The sequence below is a fragment of the Rhipicephalus sanguineus genome, chromosome 6 (genome assembly GCF_013339695.2).
Source record: "Rhipicephalus sanguineus isolate Rsan-2018 chromosome 6, BIME_Rsan_1.4, whole genome shotgun sequence".
Classification (NCBI taxonomy): Eukaryota; Metazoa; Arthropoda; class Arachnida; order Ixodida; family Ixodidae; genus Rhipicephalus; species Rhipicephalus sanguineus.
In genome coordinates this window covers 138,011,356-138,033,011 of record NC_051181.1, presented here as the reverse complement: position 1 = coordinate 138,033,011, position 21,656 = coordinate 138,011,356, and the positions used below count along the sequence as shown (strand labels likewise).

Here is a 21,656-nt window from a genome sequence, read left to right as displayed (position 1 = left end):
GCTTATTTTGTCTAATTTTTAGTATTGGAGCTTCCTACTAACTTGCCTACTAACTAACTTGCATCTCGCAGAGGAACTGATGTCAAATATTTTCCCGTTGGGACTGTCTGTGTGTATGCGGTGAACACTGATGTGTGCACGCGTATTACTTGTTCCCTGTTTCCTCCTTGCTCTCTCTCTTCTTTTTTCTCCCCTTCCCCCTCCCCCCGTGTAGGGTAGCAAACCGGGTACAACCTGGTTAACCTCCCTGCCTTTCCTTCGCTTTTATCTCTCTCTATAAATGAATTTCGCGCGTCGCATTCAAATGTACCGCCAGAATACTTGGATGGCGTGAGTTATGCTGTAGGAGCCCTGATTATAGAGAAGCAACCTCATTGAATTAATGCGCTATATTGTTAAATGCTTGCTCACAATCGTAGAAAGCGAAATGGAGCTGCGGAAACCTTTGGATATTTGGTTAGGTGGCGCCACTTAACTCCTGGAAATAAACGAGCTTCCTAAATGTCAGTGGCAGAGCCCACAACAGCTGCGGAGGGTGGGTGCCATCGATAGACTACGAAACTAGATTCATCGGAGCGCCCTTGCACGATCGCTCGATTCCTAAACGTTTTTTCATCCAACTGTGCTTAGGAATTGAGCTGGTGAATACAGATAGCATCTCGGCGAGCTAGAGGGGCAGCTACTGGCTACAAATTCCGCAAGAAGATTTTGATGCTGCTGGCTTGTGCTGCCGAGACGCTGCGCGTTGGACGTCAACTTCCCTTGCACGCCTCTGCTCGTGATTGTTAGTCCCGGCATCAAGATGCTATCGACTACGCGAGAACTGTGCACGCCGAAGCGCTGAAAACGAAGAAAAGGCACTGCGCACTTGAATTGCTCAACACCCAACCGCCCTCGCGCATCGAGGTCCGTGCGCCACTTCTCCCAGATTGCGCACCGACAACCCAGTTCGGGATCGACGGCCCTGCGATATCAAACGGCCGAAAGGAACAGAACGACGAACCGACTTTACACAATAGCTTTTTTTTTTTTTTTCGTTCCAGTCGCAGCGTGTGAAACAGCCGGAAGCTGCGGGGATATGCTTCCGTGCTAGACAGCAGTGCTAAAGTGGAGCGCGGTTGCAAAGCGAAAGCTGCGATCCGGCTTTTCGCGTCGCACCACACTAAACGCGCGAGCGTCGCATGGGCTCTACGTGCGCGCTCTTTCAGTGCCGTACGTGCGTCATTCAAGCCACTGGCGCATGTTGCTGTTACAGCTGGTACTGTTGCTTGACCGATGACGTGCCTGTTTGACGGTTGGGCCGGACGAGTTAGGTGTTGTTGATCGGTGGCGCACACCGGCCGTTCGGCTGATGTCAGGCGCTGCGGACGTTTTGAGTTTCGCGATAAGGACTAGAACATAGGTGCGACTGAGGCCATCCTCGCGCAGTGTAATCGTTTCCTCACTTGTGCAATCTTGGCGCGTGCTGCGCGGTGTATCGAGGTGGAGCGGTGGTGGCGGCAGCCGCATTGGATCGCCGTAGAAGAGACGCACCTCCCTCGGGCTGCTGCACCCTGAGGCTGGTCCGCAGGTTTGTATCAAACTGCTCACCGTTTGCGCTTAACAGCATTATTCGCGATCATTAGCCAACACGTCCCTGGACCTTTCTTCCGCGCATCCCAACATTAGCCAAAGAGAAATCGCATCGTTTTCTTTTTGTGACCTCTTCCTTAAAAATTTGATCTCACGATTTTACACGCGTTCGTCATTCAAAGACGCGTGACTTCTATGGTCCTGGGCTCATGTTTTGCAATCAAAAACAGGTGTTTCATTCGAAGGGTTACATTGAATGGTTTGCTAGCATTTATAGCAGCTGCTTCGTACAAGCACACTCTGTGTGTGTCAATGTGTGCCTGATAATTTGTTTGTTGCCATAAAGTAATCTGGGCAGTGCTATATATAATATATGCATTTGGGTATGTGAAGGAAAGTGAAAATTGGTGTCAGGTTATGTTATGTCATCAAGCAGCAAAAAAACAAACAAACAAAACTGTAATGCTAAGTTGAGTTTTGTATGGTACGTAAAAGTGTCATCTTCACTCTAAGATGCTCGCTTATATTTGTTGCTGCATACAGTCATATTTGACGTGGCCGTCAAGCACAAATTCTCTCACAATAAATGCGCACCCATTTTACTTTGCACGCAAATACCATGAGACTCGCAACATGAGAATGAATATGCACTAGCCTTGATAAGTGAAGCCACTTTCACAGCACACTGCCATGCCTAGTTTTCAGCCACCCACATGTTTTGAGGCATCACTCGTACGACCAATCTGATCGGCTTCCTAGCATTTGTTTGGCACGAGGAAATTCCAGCAGCCGGCTTTGTGGCAGCATCTCGAGATCAACCAGAAAAGCACAAAGTGGCTCCACACTCTTCGGTGCTCTGGTGGAGGATTTTAAAGAGTTTTCCTGTAAATTATGTACCAACTAGCCCAAGCTTGTACTTTATCATAATGCATGTACCATAGCTGAGAAAGTGAACATCGAAGGTTCTATTCATCCTGGAGGTCAAGTAAAATTTTTTAATAAAGCATATTAATTGTGTCTCACAAACAACACGGACTCCTCAACTTCTGGTGACAATCACACACTGTGGCACTCTGTCTGGACACTGCAAAGGTTGAAAGAGTGGAAAGCTGCACTAAATGGTTTTCATATAGTGAACTAGATGAAACTGGTTTATTGAGGACAAGAAAAAAGCTGGGCTGATTGGTTGTGGTTTAGTAAAGGTGAGAACATGTAACCAAGGGGGAAGAAGCTTGATAGTTGAGGCATTCGCTGCTGTACTACAAGCTCATTTTAACATAAAAAGAGGCTTACATCCATATTCACAAACCAACCTTATTCTTATCTAGTATTTTCATTAAGTTTCTCTATGCTCTACGTGCGTATGCTCTAGGGCATGAAAATGGTGACGGTAAAAGATAACTACAAGACTGGTTGGTTTGTGAATACTGTCCTACTTTGTTTATTAAGTGCACTAAAGGTTTGAAAATGATAAGGAAAACATGAGATAAGGAAAGGTTGGTTTGTGAATACGCGCCTAATTAGGCCTGCTTGGCTGTTGACTGTGTTTTTCTAACCGTTCACTTCTGCTGCAGGATGGGTGCGCTAGTGAGCAGCTTCTTTCAGACGGGGGGACACTTGTTGTCGCCAGGTGCGTCTGAGAGTACGCGCTGTGTCATCCTGGAACTACTCGAGGAGATGCGCTCGAGAGAGGCATCTCACATCCACTGGTCGTCGATAGAAAGTTACCTTGTGCAGATACCAAAGGTAGGTTACCACTGCCCAAGTGCTGATGCCAGACTCGGAATGTGCTGCATCCTGCAGTTTTAACTATGCAAAAGCATCGACTGCACGCCGTGTCGGCACCTTAAAATGACGACCAGCAGTAGTACGCACAGGTGCACAAAGCATCTCCAGTGAAAGCGTCATCGCTATGCCGTTCCTTCCAGGGCATGCCTCATCTTAGTGCCTAGCCTGGTCTCTTTTAACTAAACAGAAAGAAGCGAGAACAAAAGCGAGAGCTTTTCGACATTGCTATCTGTGACTGTGCACAATTTCTGCTAGCTGGGGTGTTTTAACATGCACTTAAATCTAAGTGCATGGGTGTTATTGCATTTTGTCTCCATCTAAATGCAACTGCCAAGATTGGGAATTGAATCTACTCCTCGTGCATAGCAGCGCAATGCCATATATCCACTAAGCCGCCATGAAGGGTGTAAGATAATGATAGTAAACAGCACTGCACTGCACTGCGCTTTTAGGTAGCTAATGTGCATGTGGTTCAAATATGCGCATCTTCATCTTAGGGTGAAAACGTCTTGTCAGTGGTGGGTCCGGACAACTACAACCTGCTTCAACGAGCCATTGGCTTCAACTGTGTTGAACTGGTGCGCTGGATTCTGGGGCGGGGCTGCGACGTAAACCGAGGCGTTTGCAGCCTGCCCCTGCACATTGCTGCCCTGCAAGGCAATGAAGAAATCGTTGAGCTACTGCTAAAACATGGAGCTCGTGTTGACACCGAGGCACGGATGTGCTTCCCAGGTCCACATAATCAGGTAAATTGAGCTTAGCTTTTTCACTGAGAAAAGTGAAAACGATGCTCAAGCATAGCTGGTCAGCAGGTTATTCTGCAAATGTAGACTGACCTAAATCTGTATGCTAATCAAGAGCCACATGCTGAGATAAATATATTGAAGCTCGACCGTGAGTAATTCTGTAGCTGTTGTCGAAGTGTCACTAGCTATTTCCCTTTATTGACTATGTACCTTAGTGATAGTTACCCATAGTGTTGTTTGATATATTTGCAAGTGTGTATGTGTGCATATGCATATATGTATATACAAAGGTTGTATTTTACTTTGTACCTAATCTACTGCACTTTTCTTATTTGCTTTATTTGGTATGTATGTGCTTGCAGTGTTAACCTGTGAATTATCATAATCCTGGAAGCATATTTACAGTACTGTTAATTTTATTTGTATTTGTCCTCATATTTAATACCACCAACCAGAGGACTTTTACGTGTTATTTGAATGAATGAATATGCAGTAAGATAGCATCACGTGGCCATTGCAAAGATGTGACAGTGAGTGGTGCATTATTTAAACTTGAATCACATTTTGACCAAAGGGTTGCAATGCAGTGGTCTATTTTTGTTCACTTATAACTAGTACCAATCTATATAGTGGTTCCCGTGTTTTTTTTTAAACAGATATTCAGCTGTTGCATTACAGTTACTGATCAAACCTTCTGTTCCTTCTCCGTCCCTTTGCACATCAGGTGTGCGAGCTTTGCAGTTCAGTGGGGGGCACTGGCCCCTCTTCTGACCGCTACTCTGAGCGCCTTCAATCTGCGGAGTACTATGCCATCGATGGCGACCATTCGGATATCTTGGAGCTCTTGTTGGCTCAAGGAGAAGACAGCTGGCTACCCTGGCAGCAGAAGCGGCCCTTACTGCATCTGGCTTGTGAGCGGGGTGCCTGGAATTGTGTTCGCTTCCTAGTTGCAGAACGCTCCGAGGAGCTCAATCAGTGTTACGACGAGTACTACCCCATCCACCAGGCTGCGCTTCAGGTGTGCATTCTGTAACATCTGTTTCGTTCTTAGGCCTTTTCAAACTTACTTGTTCAGACCTTAATATGACGTTCTTGTTACACAAGCAGTTTTAGTCATTATTAATACAGCCAAGCTTGCTAGAGAGCGATCAATGAGAGGGAACGATTGAGAGGTCAGCCACTGCGGTCTATCCCGTAGTGTTTCCACAGTGTCACCACAAGCACTTATTTTACAGCTGTGGCACTGACTCAATTAAGGCATGACGGTGATCGCACTGGCATTACATTTACAGGTATCGCATTACTGTTATATAGTAAGATCTATTACAGCTGCTTTTCAGTAGTCATATTCACAGCCGAAAACTAAGCTCCAGGATAATGCTAATTGGTCGCATTGTACCCAGGTCATGAGCAAGATGTCTACGAATGAGAATGGGGTGGAACACCTACATGATGCCAGAGATGTCCAGTCAGCAAATGACAGCTGATATTTTTGAAAAGCGTGTAGGTAATAAGATCATTCTGCCAGTACATGCCAGGTGGCCTCAACTGGGAAGTTGATGAATATAGTTTGGAGAAAGCTAAGCATGACCACAGTGAAAAAAATAAAAGGATGAAAGGCATAATAAAATAGGCAGCACGATAGGAGACAGCAGTACAGCAGTGTTGATGACAAAGCAAATGCAGGTAAGCTGATATCCAAGGTGAGAGATGAAGTATGTTTGCACAGGTATACAGCAACCAGTGAGATGCAGCAACTGAATGAGTCCCAGCGAAAAGAAAACTTGGTGAATGGCTGCAAAGGAGTTAAGTGGGCGATCATATTAAGAAGATTGCAGGCATAGGATAGAGTCAGATGACACATGACTGTGGTATAACTGAAAACTGCTGGATGAGGCCTTCATCCAGCAGTAAGCATAAGGAGGCTGACAATAATGAAGCTAGCAGCAGCCGAAGGTGTGAAAATGTGCCGACCTGCAAGAAAAGCTTCACCGTGCTGATGCCAGCGCATGAATAACATATGGAGTGTGTTTCATATATTGTTTACAATGCCATTGTTGCACGACTGTCACTGTCTCATTGTCTATGACAGTCAATCAAACAGAACACAGTTTGGCTGTTGCTGTCAGCTCACAGCTGTTATGCCTACAGGTGTGCCTCAGTACCTGTGTCCCCTTGATTGTGGATGCTTCAACATCGGTCTTTCTTGCAGAGGCCGGCAAAACATATATGTCGGGGCTTCGTCAAATCAGAACAGCAAGGCAGAATTTGTCGCAAAAAGCAACACATAGCTTTAAGTGGAAGCATTCATTGGACTAATGTGTAACCTTAAAGGGGCCCTGCAACAAACACTTCTCCAAGTAGTCATCGAATGGCTTCATTAAGGGAGTTTATTGCCCCAGGAATCGACTGCCGCAAAAAATTTTAGAATCCGCCTAGTAGGAGTGGAGTTAACCAGCGAGCGGACTGACTGAAAGCTACGCCGGCGGGGGGGGGGGGGGGGGGGGGGGGGGGGTGACGACAAGGGGGCAAGAAGCTATGTCCGCTCCTCAGCGCGCATCATGACCTTGAGCACTTCCTTTTCTTTCTTTTTTTTCTTCTAGCGCGCGGCTTACTTTCAATATGATCGCGAGCACAGGCATGTGGCGGCATCACATGGATGCTGCGGTAACTATTCGGCTCACGATGCTCAGATCAGCCAGTGGCCTTGAACTTTGGATTTATGGCATCATTTGTCAAGAGAAGAGGGAGCAATTTCTAGCTGACTTTTAGTATTAATTGTAAATTACAGGCCATGCACAGGCCACGTGCTGCGCTAGAATGTTTGGCTCACATGTTCTCAGGAGCCTTGACTACCGATTGGAAGCGTTTTCTGACCATGCTCAAAAAGTGCTGCAGGGCCCCTTTGAATCATGAGAAGAATAAAATGAAAACATAGAAATTAACTGACAGACTGCCTGTTTCTGTTTTAGTTCCAAGTGCACAGCACCAACCGAACTGTATTTTTAATGCACTGTCCTCTCTTTAGCACATGTGAGCCATTTGCACCTGGTTTCTGAAGCTCTTTATTTTTTTTTAATTGTTTGGGCTCAACTAGATGGAGATGAGGCAGACACTGTAAGGGTGGTTGGATATTAACTATATTCTCTCACGAATTGCCAACTTTGCATTTATTGTGGATTGCTCATGTCCATGTGTTTGTCTCCTATACTACATCCCCTATACTTTCCTTGGCATTATTGTCTGTTAGGGCTCATTAATATTGTGTATAACGAAGAAAAACGAGCCCTTAAAATGAACACTTCTTTTTCATTCATAGCGAGGGTCTCGTTCTGGCAGACTTGATGCTTTCAGGTAGTATGCGAGGGATTATTGGTCAGCTGCCAGCTCGTAATAAGTTCACGTGCTACGTGACGCCAACAGGCACAAAAAGAGTGTTCCACACTCGCCGTCATGGCTACTGGCGGCACTGACTGACGCTCCCACGTTTAAATGTACATATATACCCTATAAAGTGGACGGGGGGGATGGCCGCCGCGGTAGCTCAGTTGGTAGAGCATCGGACACGTTATTCGAAGGTCACAGGTTCGGTCCCTGCCCGCGGCAAGTTATCTTTTCGTCCACTTTTCTTTCTTCACATTTACCTTACATTTTACTACTAATAGCATCCCCTATACTTTCCTTGGCATTATTGTCTGTTAGGGCTCATTAATATTGTGTATAACGAAGAAAAACGAGCGCTCAAAATTAACACTTCTCTCCTTCTTACAGGACAAGAAGTTCTTGGAGTTGCTCATACAGTGTGGGGCCGAAGTGAGTGCTCGCACGACAACTCAGCAGCTGACTGTGCTCCACGTGGTGCTTTTGCTGGGGAAGAAGTCTGCCGAGGAGACACTATCGGTGCTGAGGGCCCTGCAGGACCACGGCTGTCGCGAACTTCTCAACGAGCCCGACAGCCTGGGTAACACACCCTTGCACGTGCTAATTGTGCGCTACGCACTGGAGGAGTCTCGACTTGGCTACCAAGAGCCACGCCCGTGGACTAAGTGGGATATGCTTCATTTAGTGCGCTACCTGCTACAGAGCGGTGCTGGGCCAAGCATCAATCGACCGGGGAACAGCGCATTGGCGTGTGTTCTTCGCCACGTCCGCGACTGGGAGTTCCGTTACGAGCTGCTGGACATGCTCCTTCAAAACGGTGGCGATCCCAACTGTGTCGGTCGCGACGGATCAGCACCGCTCATGGTTTGCCTGGTGCCTCTCATCAACAAGGATCCGCTGCATTCTCTCTCTCACAACAAGAAGGTGTTCTACCTCAACTCGGTGCGTCTGCTGTGTCGGTACGGGGCAAATCCCAACTGCAAGTCGCGCAGCAACCTGACCCCCATGCACGTGCTGGTCTTCACGGCGAGCGAGTACATCACGCTGAACAGGGAGGACGACAAGCGCAGTGCGTTCACCTTCATCCGACAGCTGTTGACGGTGCTTCTTCAGCACGGACTGGACCCGAATGCCCGCTTCTCGCAGCGAATGCAGCACATCTTGCTGGCTCTGTTGGACTTGGTGCAAAACGCGAGGCTCGCGTCTGACTTAGAACATGTGCATGCGCTAACACTTGCACTCCTCGTGCATGGTGCAGACCCAGATGTGCAAGTCAGCTCGTCAGACCCGGTCATCTGTCACTCGCAGAGCTCAGTGTTCCTCAAGAAAGCCTCCAGTCAGGTGAGCACAAATCTTGGCGTGTTTAGAAGACGTGAACTGTATGAACTCGTTATAGCAAAACTGGATAGGAAAAGTAACCGTTCTTGATTACGGTGCCGACACGGCTGTACAGTGAAAACAATGATTGCATGCGATTTGCATAGTAAATCCAGATAAAGCAAACTATTGCACATACAGAACTCCTCCAGTAGTCTGTAAAATAACTCATTGATAAATAAAAATAATTGGATATGTGATGTAATCGAGCTTCTAAATGACCTTGCCAGAAGATTCAAGATTTGATTAAACAAATCCATATAAACTTCACAAAGCTGTTTGTTTATTAAAGGAGAGTTTGACATTCACTCTTGACATCTTCACTCTAATTTTGGTTGTCATTCAATAGGGCATGGTCTTCTTACACATAGCCTGTTTTACAATCTTTTCTTTCTTTTTGTATACTCTAAGACAGCAAACTGAACGTGCATGTTGCAATTTGAAATGATACATTACATCAAGCAGCAACCTTGGCAAACGAACTTTTCGAGAAGACATTTCCTGCACAAGTAGTTCTCTACTGCAATATGCACACAGGGAGATTTATTCCATTAAGAATGAAACTAGCTTGGTATTCTTTTATCTCAAATGTCAAATTGATATGCATGAAATCAGCTATCTTATATTTGTCAAATATTTAGTAATAGTGCGACCATATGGTGTATGTCTGTTTCATATTGTGTCACAACTGCATTTGTATACCTTGTTAAATTCAAACCTTTCCAGCCCACGGTCATATGTATTTTTTAAATTTGCAAGTAATGCTAAACTGTTTTCTTCAGGAGGGTGGATGATTGGGCTAGTTGGTATTCCGTGATGTAAGACGGTATAGCGTGCTAATAACCACAAGAAACAAACCTCGTCCGTCTCTGTGTGTTTCTTGTGGTTATTAGTGCGCTATACCGTCTTATATCGTTTTCTTCAATTCTGCATGTTTAGTTTGTAGTAGCATACATTGCAGGAACCCAGACCCGATTGCAAGTGTTCTGGTTGCATGGGACATACACGTGATCTAAAGCTGGGAAAAAAAAAAGCTACCTGTCTATAAAGGTTTACTTGTGATGCTGATTTCTTAGCAGCACCTGTTTTGACTGGTTGGTCAATTTTTATTTAATACTCACATTTTTTCTGTACCTAGACTAGACTCTTGACACAATAACTTTAACTGATGTGCTTGCTTTAAAACTGCACTTTCTATAAGGGAAGAAATAGGAAAAAAGGAATGGTACAATCCAAAGCAGGCAGCAAGCTTTTGGGAGTAACTGGATGCATGTATCTTATGTACCTTGAGCATTTGTATGTGAAGCCTCTACATTGCAATGTGCCTTACAAGAAAGACAATGCAATTTTGTTTTGTTTCTGCTACGCCGTCTTCACCAGGTCCTACACTATTACATCCATCAACTGAGCCGCAAGCACGACCTGCTTAACGACCCCGAGCAGCGGTTCGCTGACCTTATTCGACTGTTCTACTACACCATGGACCACCGCAAGCTCTACAGTTGCCTCAAGAGTTTTCTGAGCCAGCCGGTCGTGTTGCCTGCAGTGACCGCCGGTTGCATCACACAGCTACTGAAGTCCATGTACAGCCAACCACGCTCGCTCAAGCAGATAGCCCGGGTTGCCATACACCAGGCTCTGCGACACCAAGTTGCCACGCTGGTGGGAAAACTCTCGCTCCCCGGACCTTTAAAAGAATACTTGCTCCTTGACTGGACGCCTTAAAGCTAGCGCACCTGCCAACTTGAATGCTGTACTGTTGCCATGGCAATGGTGTTGTGTTTTATCTCTGCGTTCTCGGCGTGAAAGAATTACAGTGTATAGAGACGAGGACAGTAACAAAGATGCACAGACAACACGTGCAGGCACTGTGTGGATTGTCAGTTGCACGGCTTTGTCCTTATCTGTTTGCACTGCAATTCGTTTGTTTCTAGTGTGTGGTGCCAGGTACGTAGTCTGTGTAAGAGAACTGTTGGATCTCTTTGTATGTGTGTAGTCAAGCGTGGCCTTCTCTTGTCCCTGAGCTTTTTGTCTGCGATTTTTTTTTCTAGTGCAAGAAAGTTCGTGCTTCAATTCTGGCTGTGTCAAAGGGCCTCTCCTACTGCTGCTGTCCTTTTGCATGTTTTTTGTTAAGCACTTCATACTCCTTTAGCTGTTCTCTAGTTTACTATTGTGGAGAGACGGAATGCGAACAATTTAGGCATATTTACAACACAATATTATTTGCTTAACTACCCATTCGCTCTTGTATGATGTCTGCTATGTACTTTTGTTTTGTAAGATCAGTTTGAGGCTTGCACCATCTTTCAAGTCACTACTTCAAATCTTACCTTACAAGTTTTAACTTGCAACAGGTGTTCTGCTTTGTGCGTTCCTGTTCATGCCCAACTTGCCCACAATAGTATGTGGATGATCTTTTATGCACGCATTGCAAAAGAAGCCACTGACGGCTGCAGGGCCCAGTGATAAGTGTGCCAGTGACAGAGAAGCAATAGGGTGCCACAACGATGGCCGAGTGCTACACTGTCTGAATATCATGCATGAAACTACTGAAAGTTGAGTGAATTGGTGGGGGTATTCTATCTGCTGAAGGTCGTGCGTGCAAACACAGGTACAAAAGAAAATGAAAACATGTTTGTGGTGTTTGTTTCATTCCTTTACGCGTCCATGTTTGCATCCAGTAACATACATTCAATTATTGGTTTAGCTTTCTTAGCCACCCAATATATTTACAGCGATGGAAGCAGGACGAGGATATCAAACGCGACAAAGTTTTGACAGGGGATGTTTTAGAATGGGTGACCAGCCACGGTGGCACATTTCTCATGAAGACCTTCTCACTTAAGATTTCACAGGTTCTCATTTTTTAATGCATGCACTTTTATTTGATTGTTATACAACCTTGAATCTAGTGATACTTTTTATGATCGCACATAGCTCAGTCTCATTACAGTGCAGACAAGTCGCAAGTTAAGGAAACAACACAACAAGAATAATGCAAGACTGTGAAGGAACTAAAACTGTAAGCTAATGCGAGAGTGCTGTATAATTTCTTATGCGTACAATAAACGTTTTACGTATTTTTACTGTACATTTAACTGTAGTAAAAACGGAACTTAAATTTATTCTGCTACGCACTTTCGACGTTCAATGGCTTGTATTGCCAGCAAGAAAATACTGTCGTAACCTTGTATTATTTTTTACATGTTGCAGGTAATAAGTTGAAATAATCCTTAATTGTTGAAAAGACTAGCATTCTGATTAATATCGTAACTGCAAAAGTAATCAAAAACCGTGCAAACAGGTGAACGCTGCAAGGTTATCAGAAAAAGGCTCGGAGATGTAGTAAATTCATAACAAGGGCATTTGTCTGGCAGAAGAATGTAAAACTTTTTGAAAGCAATTTACAAGTACAAATCACATGTGAAAAAGAAAAAGAATGAACATCAACGATTATGGGTGAAAGCTATTGCTCGAGCATTGTTGTACAATGCACGTGAGGCTATGCAAATGGCATTGTGGACATCAGTGCAGAATATGCTTCAGTACTGGACCTTAGAAAAAAAATCTTCCACAGGGTACTACTTCCACATGTGAAACCATAGTTAATCACAGGCTTCACAAATTTCAAATGTCTCTTGAAAGTTATCACTGTACGTGTAACGAATCTAATACTATAGGGTATTGATGTGTAATGAAGGTACTTTATCAGGCATGTTCTATTTAGGTTTAGCTGTATGATCCACAAGAATGTGCCTTTGTTTAGTCAAGGTCCTGGACAATGCATATCTCCCATCGCTTCGTTGCAGTAACGAACTTATGAGCAGGTTTCAACCAAATGCTGTCATGCATTTATTTGTATTGACAGTGGTGCGCTGTAGATGCTTCAGCTTCTTGTGCTATCGGCTCTGCAGTGGCTTTTTCATCATGCTAAACAAAACAAACAATGCTAAACAAAACAAAAATATTTTGTTCTCTTTCTCGTACAAGCTTACTAAAATGTCCAGAGGGCATAACTAAACAAAATGGTTTTTGTAGATTGTGTTTTTCTTGCTAACAGTACTGCATGTAGAGAGGTTAACTGAATTTCACTGCAGTATCTGCCAACGTGCAATAATAAACTTTTTTTATCATTTTATGTTTCGCAAGTTATCGAACTCATATTCTTCAGTGAAAATGTATGCTTAGAACGACAAGAAGTTGCGCTAGTTTGTAGCGATTTGTAACAAAAGAGCGTAAGGCATGGCTGACACAAACACAAATGCATGTAGCTTGATCTCTTTTTTATTTTCCCCCAATCTCACTCCTACAACTGAGATGTCATGTGGGCTGCCCCGCTCCTAACACTTAAGAATGTCAATTCACTTTGCGGTAATGACTAAAAATGTGCAACTTTGGTGGTGTGACTACCAATGCAGCTTGCAAGTGCAAAATGAGTTTCCAAAGTTTACCAGGTTAGCTATGTAGGCCTGGATTGCACTGCTTAATTGCTTCAATAAAGGGTAAAGTCGCGTGATTCGACAGCAAGTTCCCAAACACGCATATTGCATTTCATTGTTAGCCATGCTTGGTTTGCTCATGTCCACGCTAACCAATGATGCTATGTTACCGTGGCACTACTGCCAAAGTTGCCGTTTGGCTGCAGTATCTTGATGAAAGGCCGTTAAGTGGGACTCTGCACTTTCCAGCAAATCTGTTTTGCAGCTTACACAGTACGCCTTGTGGTCAGCGCTAGTGCAGCTTGCAACTCTTGGTTGCAAACTTGTTTTGCGTGTTTCAACTGCCAGTCTTGTAAAGCTCTCCCCAGAATGAACAAACTTATGTTTGTCATGTTCACATCAAACACTGCATTTTATGTGTGTAGTCGTAAAGGAATGCTAAAGGCAAACATTGAATCAATCTGTAGCATTGTTACCCCGCTAGGAATTACATGGCATATTTTGTGCTGTTAAATTCTTTACCAGTAAGTCCATGCTATTCCAGCTCTCTAGGAAGTCTTGTACTTCGGGGAGCTAGTACTGGCTGCATTGAGTTGTCGGGTTTCAGAACCCCTCTCTGGTGCCGCATTTTTATAAATGGTGCCAACAGAGCGATGCAAAGAGGTAACACTATGTTCTGCTCTACGGAAATCAAGTAAACGTGGCGCAACTGCACCCTGTCTCACGCTGAAATACAACTCAATTATTTTTTCCAGAAGCAGTCAACTGCTGGTCAGCAGTTAACGTGTTTTGGCACTGTGTTTTTAATCATGTGCCAGTCCTTTCCCACACTTGTGCCATTTTCTGTCTGGTGACAGCTTTGTTCTCAGTGTGATGGATGTTATAGACCTTCCGTACTAATGCCCCCATCTACAGCTTGAGCTAATTTTTGCCTTCGGTGCCTGCTCTGGAAGGTATATATTTGGAGCAGCCAGCAATGCTGCAGACTGAGTGTTTACAGAATATTAGGTGTTCTACGCAGCGCTGGTTGTGCAAGCAGAAACTTGAAGCGCATGAACATTTCATGGTACTCTGTGCTCTGGACACACAGACTACAACTTGTGGCAGTCAGTCACGTCTATAAAAAAAAATGTGTGCCACGTCGAGCATCGCCAGATCTTAGGATGCAACGTGCCACCATTTTGTTGAGTGCAAGATCTTCGTGTTTCAGAGGCTGGCATGCTTTCTGCACAGTGCACAGACATTCTTTTTTTCTTCTATTCTCATAGTCATGGTTGAAAGGCTTGTACTTTCATTAATGCGTATATACTTGTAACACGGCTGGTATGGCCTCAAACGTACGTCACACACTGCCGCAACCGTAAAACCTGATGGTTTCTATGTACATAATGTGCAGCATGTTCTGCTGGACAGTGTGAAAGTGGTGAACCAACGAATGAAGTCGTAATGTTGAGTGTATACAGAGGTGTCTGACGTCGTCTCTTTGGTTGGAGAGAAGTGTGTGTGTGCCCTTCATAGCAATTGTATCTCTTCTGGCAAGGTGCATGTGCTGAAGTTTTTTTCAGCTTGTGAACATTTTGAGAATCCTGAAGCTATTTCTCTGTGAAACTGTACATTGATAGCTGAAGTGATGGTGTGATTGCCCAAACTGGATTTGGCGCTGTTTCCCTCAGCATGTGCACATTTTAGACACTGCATCAGAAAAAAACTTGCATTTTCTTGAGTTTAATAGTGCTGTTTGCGTTTATACTGGACCCCCGAGTGCTCTCTCACAGGGGAAAGACAAGGCTGTGGACTTGTATGCTTCACAATTTTGATGTTGAAGATGAACATCTTGGAATGTACATTCAAGTTTGGATTGCATTGTCTCAACCAAGCTGTTACCGTAGAAAAGTCTTCTTAATTTCATTTTGCATTACTATAGTTGAGCTGTGTATTGGATTACAAGTGCAATTTTGATACACTGTGCTCCCACGCTTATGTAATAGCTGTTGTGCCTAGTTTGAGGGTTTGCAAAGAGTAAGGTTGTCGTGTGTGAACGTTGTGGATAAAGCTAGCAGCATTGTTGTTCTGTCATTTTCTTCTCAATATTATAACAGAGTTTATGCAGAGTGATTTCTGTGTGCTTTATAAATGTCATTCAGCAATGCTATTTCACATGAGCCACTAACGAGAGGGTGCAAATGTAAACTTCGTGAATGTGCACTTAATGTACTGCACATTTTTCTACTGAGTGAAGTCATTTGTGTATTGTGTGGTTTCCGGCATGAGAAAATGTAGCCATGATGTTAGAATTTATTTTGCACTTTAGCTGTGGCAAAAAAGAAGGTATATTTGATAGGGTCACTAATGAGGAAAGTCAATGGAGGCGAAAATGCTTCAGGCCCGTATACTTGGATTTAGGTGCACGTTAAAGAATCCCAGGTGGTCAAAATTTCCAGAGCACTCCACTACTGCCTCCCTCATAATCATATAGTGGTTTTGGGACGTTAAACCCAATCAATTATTATTAATTTTTAAAGAGGAAAATCATTTGAGCTCTGTCAGTACAGTACCCTTCTGTATTAAAAAAAAACACTTATTGTGAGGGAAGACTTGGTAAGCCAGAAATCATGCAAGGAAAACATGTGGTGATGGTGTTTTCAAATTTCTGTGCTGGCCGTGACATCACGGATTTTGATGGTGTTTGCTCAGGCCTAAAAAATTTGATTGGTAGACCAGATCGGATTCTAAAGGAGCCAAAGGCGGATTTCGGAGTTTTGGAATTTTTTAAAATGTTTACTGTGCCATAACAGCATAAACGTGAGAAGGCGTGATGTCAGAGTGATCTGGGGGTTACGACCTCTTGCCGCAACATACAAGGAGTTTGAAGAAAAAATACATTATCAATCAAGACTGATTTAGCACTTTTAAACAGCATCCCTTCAACTCATGTGGTTCACCTCCTCACGTGGGGCACTGTATGCGTGATAAAAATTTGGGTCTATGTTTACGGTAAGCTTCTTTTCAAGCTATTTTGAAGACCAAGACTATTCATGCAAATTTTGGGGTTATGTGAGCAGTAATTAATTCCTTGGCTTGCCAATTCCATTACATTGGAAACATTGCTGTGAAGCACAACTTCTGATAGGAGAAAGATTTCCAGTGTCCTGTCACATTTGCACGATAAGTACCAAGTCACAGAAAGATTGGTGCACCAGCTTTGTTTTTTTTTTTTTTTTTTGCCAGACATTAGCTGCGCCGTAATCGAGCGATTACCTGTTTTGCATTGTCAGACCTCTTGAACGGGTGCCCTGTGCAAAACAGCATCATCTTATAACAAAAACTTTAAGTGGGTCTGTCCATGTACCAGTGCTTGAAAAAAGAATATTTGTCAGGACATGCTGCATTAACCCAATAAATACAAAGTAGTCAGGGTCAATATAAACAAAGAATTTTTTCTCCCATGCTATCATTACTCATTGTTCCAAAACAATTGATTACGGTAACAAATTGGGTGGGACAGTGGTTAAACGTGAAAATGAAACATAACTGGAATTGAATTTTTGCGCTACATATTTGAGCTGACAACAGTACTTAAAAGCTGTAGTGAGGTGACATTGTTTAAGCAGAAAGTGAGATGAAAAATAACACTAAACAGGGATATTTGTACTGCTCAGTACAGATAAAAAGTAGGCAGTAAATGCAGGAATTAATCTGCAAACATTTCTTTAAATGTGCCCGAGTTTATAGGAAGTCTAAAGAAGCATTAATGTGTGTAAGCCTCTAGGCCACTGAGCGTACATTCTGCGCCGCCACCCAATTTTTTGTTTATAAAAATTTTTTTAAATGATGACTGCAGACACTGATTTCACTTCTCAGTGTTCCAAGCTGAGAGTATATGAGCGTCCTTGCGTATCAACATGAATGGGCTCTTTTATGCCATACAAAAGTTGCAATTGCTCAGAAAACAAAAAAGGTTTCCACTTGCGAGCAAAGTGTTGAGAGAACTTCCATTGAGATTTACTTTAACAACACATCCACTACTTTGAGCCTTTGTGTAAACCCGCAGAAATTCCTGAACAATAAGAATACACCCAAACCCAAACAGGCTGTTCAAGTAGTATAAGAGCTAGCTGGAGGAATTCCTGAATTAGATTTTTTTAACGGCAACAAATGAGGCACTAATTAGCACTTTCTTTTTAAGTGAAAGCTTAATGTAGTGATACTGTCCCATTATTTTTTAGGTGGAAGTACACCATAAAAAATCAAACATGGCTTAGGAAGCAGAGGCCTTGAAAAGAGCGAAGTTTGATGGCAGAAGAGAATCAACAGCTAATTTAAAAGGCACTTGCACCAATTTCCGAAGCCGAGTTTACCCCGTCATACATCTCCTGTATATGGACATGGCTCCGAGCAAGTGTGATGCTCAGTAAAGGCTGAGAAGATATTTTATCCCCATAATGAAGTTGATTTTCACATGGCACACCTAGTACTGTCATTGACATTAGTGTGACGGGCTACAGTGTCAATTCTGGTGTCTTCACACACCAGTATGGCTGGTTGTGATGATGTTAGGTACCAAAACATTCAAATGGTCAATTGTGCGTCACCAGCAAAAAAACCAAGCAGCGGAGCGACCGTGGAATCGTCGCGATACCTTGCACAAGCACGTGACGAGAGGCTCATACCGTGCTGTGACGTCGGGGTACAGTAGGAACCTAAACAGTCTTTTAAAACAAGTTGTAATTAATTTTTCTGGGTGAACTCGCACTTACAAGCACATTTTCTAGGCTCTTGGGGGCTTGGCCTTTCATTTGACGCAAAAAAAAAATGAAATTTTTCGTGTCAGTACCCCTTTAAGGACTCTACTCAAGGAAGCTTTTCTAAATGTTATGTCATACTGTGGCTGATTAACAACAGGTTCCACTTCTTAAATGGCATGGGGAAAAGATACACTATCGAAGACATTGGTGCATCCGAGGAACTCCCGAGCTGTAAAGCTACAATCGTGTTTTGACACCAAATTAGGCAGAAGCATATAAAATTGACTGTTAAAGTATGCGGGGCAAGCTATTTGTATAAGAAGATTATATAAATGAACTAGTGCTTAGAAAGGGCACAGTTGCGTAACTTTATCAAGATACAATTATCGTGAGAATGCCAGCCAAGCAAAATTTTTTCTGAACAATGTCTCGATCTTTTTGGTTCACTGAACAACTTAAGGTCTGGGGTTCCTGTGATGCACAATGGGTAATCCGAAGTTTTGTTGTACAGCATTTGTCATGGCTGGGATGTTGATTCTGCTAATCAACTATCAGGCTCTTATCATTTGTACATAGTTACGTGTCACGTGTGCGTTGAAAATGTTGAAGTGTGTTATAGGTGTAGCAAGGAGCGTCTGGTGTGCACATACTGTGATGTTCAGTGAGCAAACTGCCCAAATGCAACCATAAAGAATGCCTGCGTTGAGTGTAGTCAAGGTGTCAGTAAAGAAAAAAAGTCGGATCTCCTACAAGCTTGACACAGCCTGTAGTGCTGGCGTTGTGAAATGAAATATATCTATACTTGTACGCTGCATCTTCTTTTCACTGGTCCATGTTGCAAAAGCATTTTTAAATCAATTATTTTTAGGCACATGATACCACCTATTTACACTCCCTTTTTTTTGTTTCCTATAGTAGTAAAAATACTGCAGTTTGAGTTTAAACCTATGCTTGTTACAGTAATCATATTCAAAGAATACTGGCGTGCAGCCAAGAACGGATCACCAGTGGCATTTGCTCACGATAGTGTGTCCAACTAGTATTCATCAAAGCTTAAGCAATATTATCTAGATTGACCAATGGGTTTTACAAAACGTTCATGCTAAAAGTATGCTTATTACCAGGGAATGGAAAAATATAGCTTCGGCAAGACTGCATTGCTGGTGGTATTGTTAAGGCAGCATCTAAACAGAACAAACGTCGCACACTAAAACAGTTCAGCCGAGTAGCACAATATGTCACCAGCAGCGCCACTGCTCAAAGCCACATTCTCGTATTCTGGTAATATGGTAAGTGTAGCACATACTACATTCAAGCTGAAGCTCTTTAATACAAATGAACTTGTACTTCTCACAAGTGCAAGGCGATGTGGGATGTGTTTGCGCTGGCAGTTTGGCAATGTGTATGATTCGTGTTTCACAGCGATAATGTGCTAGTTTTAAGTAATGTGCATACAAGCAGCAATGATGAAAATAAATCCTGTTTGCAACTACATGTAGTGTCATCCGTCTCCTACGTTTGCTTGAGAAAGCTACACTACGTCTTTGGGCCGTGCTGTGTGCCTGTAATATTAACCCTTTGAGTTTTTGCCACATGTACGGCATCACCTAAAAGGCACCAAAGGGTTTTCGCCATACATGTACGACATGTTTAAAACATTCGCTTTTTTCGATCATTTCTCTTGCTTGGCATGTGCTGTGATACTTCAGGAATATGTGAAAATTTTTTCATGCGCCGATGTCTCTCCGTTTTTTTTTTCTTTCCAAAGCGGCGCGCAGGCTTTCCCTTGCGGATCCACGCATGCAGCTGGTTTCGGTTTCGTTCTTCGGGTGGCTATCACTTCTCGTGCCCGCGAAGCTGATGGCTGTCTGGTTTCTAATCTCTCAAAGGGTGACTGCTTGTTACCCTCTCGTTTATTGCTCCCTGGGGCACGATTACACCTGTTTCCGTGCGGCGCTAAATTACACAAACGATGCCGCCGTGGTTGCGTTTCCTGTTTTGGAGACTCAGAAATACTAACTCTGTCTCATTGGCTATAAGACAAAGGATTATTATAGCTTTTTCACTCGTTTTGCTTTCCAGATAGGCGCACAACCATACAGTTTTCTTCCGTGCGCTCACTCACGCAATTCGCTTACGCTATGGAAGTGCGTGTCGGTTGCTCTGCTGCTAGTGAGTCGAGTGGCAATTCTTCCGATCTGGACTATTCCCCAAGTGTATTTTTGTATGTGTGTGAACTATGTTAATACAACACATAATTTTTCTTTATAAAAAGTATAAAGTGTTTTTTTAGGATTTTGCTTGATGTTACTCGCAAATAAACCACGTGTATCAACAAAAATGATTTTCTTGTCACTTTACGGTCACAAAAAAATTTTAGACAATTTTTTTTCTTAAATAGAATCATCTGAAGAATTTAATTCAGCAATAAAAAAATTACACAATTTTGGAGTGCATTTCGCGAAAAAGTTCGACCCTCAGAGGGTTAAATGAGAAAGGATTGGTACATGGGAAGGCGGAGGCTAGAGATGACGAGAAATCGCCGAACAGGGAGTGTCGCTGGAGCCAACGCTTTGACAAGAAGACTTGTCTTTGTCAAGGGCAGCACCTGACAAAGAGGAGTCCTTTTGTAAGGCTGCCTCTCAGGTCAGCCAATGTAAGAAGGGACAAAAGAACAGAAGGTGAAAATAAGTTACATGATACACGTTGGGTGCACAGGCGCAGAAACATAACACTGTGCCACTCTTGAACATTATGGAATAAAACCCCCATCGTTTAGTCAATTATGAAGTTCTCGCAAATCAGTTTGAATTACCTGTGATGGACATCGGCAGTCATCAAAATGACTAGGGAAGTGAGGCCACAACAGCTATCACTGTAAAAAATGAGTATATACCCTACAGAAATAATCACACGCAATCTTGAAATATTGGAAACGACACATTAGCATGAAGTGATGGTTCAGGAACAATCTAGATTTTTGTATTCAGTAATCACCAATCTCACAGGAAGCTCTGTGTAGAACCTTCACGCAAGCTTCATGCACAGCTTTAGTTTGTGTTCAATATAACTTATGCGGTTTTCACGTGTGCGCTTGTACGCATGAAAATGAAATATAGCAACTTATGTATCAAATTAGTAATAATTTATGGCGTGCTATGTGGAACAACCACAGTATGATTATGAGGCACATCAGTGGGGGGTTATGGATTAACTTTGACCACCTGGGGTTCCTTAACATGCACCTAAATCCAAGTACTCGGGTGTCCTTGTATTTTGCCCCTATTGAAGTGCAGCCACCGTGGCAGGGAATCAAACCCGCGTCCCCAAGCTTAGCAGCGCTACACATTACCTGCTAAGCTATCACGTGAAGAAGTACAAATCAATTGAAATATCAGAAATACTTGTTTTGGGTTAGGTAATAAGATCTAACAGTACTGCAGCCTCAAAATTAATTGAAGGCAATTTCCAGTCACTACATAGAATTTTAATTATCACGACTTCATGATACTTGATGAAATGAAGTTGCGTCAACCCAAGTTGGAAGCATACACATTATATAGAGCACTTGCACAAGGAAACATGGTGAACCTTTTAGAGCTTTACTA

At 43.2% G+C, this 21,656-nt stretch overlaps 1 protein-coding gene across 1 annotated transcript; it reads left to right on the top strand.

Annotated features, from left to right (window-relative positions):
• The first annotated feature begins 500 nt into the window (after window positions 1-500).
• On the top strand, window positions 501-14,997 carry LOC119396521 (ankyrin-3). The gene is made up of 6 exons (XM_037663774.2): window positions 501-1,570; window positions 3,147-3,318; window positions 3,858-4,106; window positions 4,831-5,124; window positions 7,878-8,828; window positions 10,245-14,997. The coding sequence occupies exons 2-6, from the start codon at window positions 3,148-3,150 to the stop codon at window positions 10,587-10,589; spliced, it is 2,010 nt and encodes a 669-aa protein (XP_037519702.1). The 5' UTR covers window positions 501-1,570; window position 3,147; the 3' UTR covers window positions 10,590-14,997.
• Window positions 14,998-21,656: the final 6,659 nt, after the last annotated feature.

Coding starts and splice junctions, on each gene's coding strand:
- LOC119396521 (XM_037663774.2), top strand. CDS start 3,148: ATGGGTGCGCTAGTGAGCAGCTTCTTTCAGACGGGGGGACACTTGTTG. Junction 4,107..4,830: donor TCCCAGGTCCACATAATCAG/GTAAATTGAGCT, acceptor TTTGCACATCAG/GTGTGCGAGCTTTGCAGTTC. Junction 5,125..7,877: donor TCCACCAGGCTGCGCTTCAG/GTGTGCATTCTG, acceptor TCCTTCTTACAG/GACAAGAAGTTCTTGGAGTT.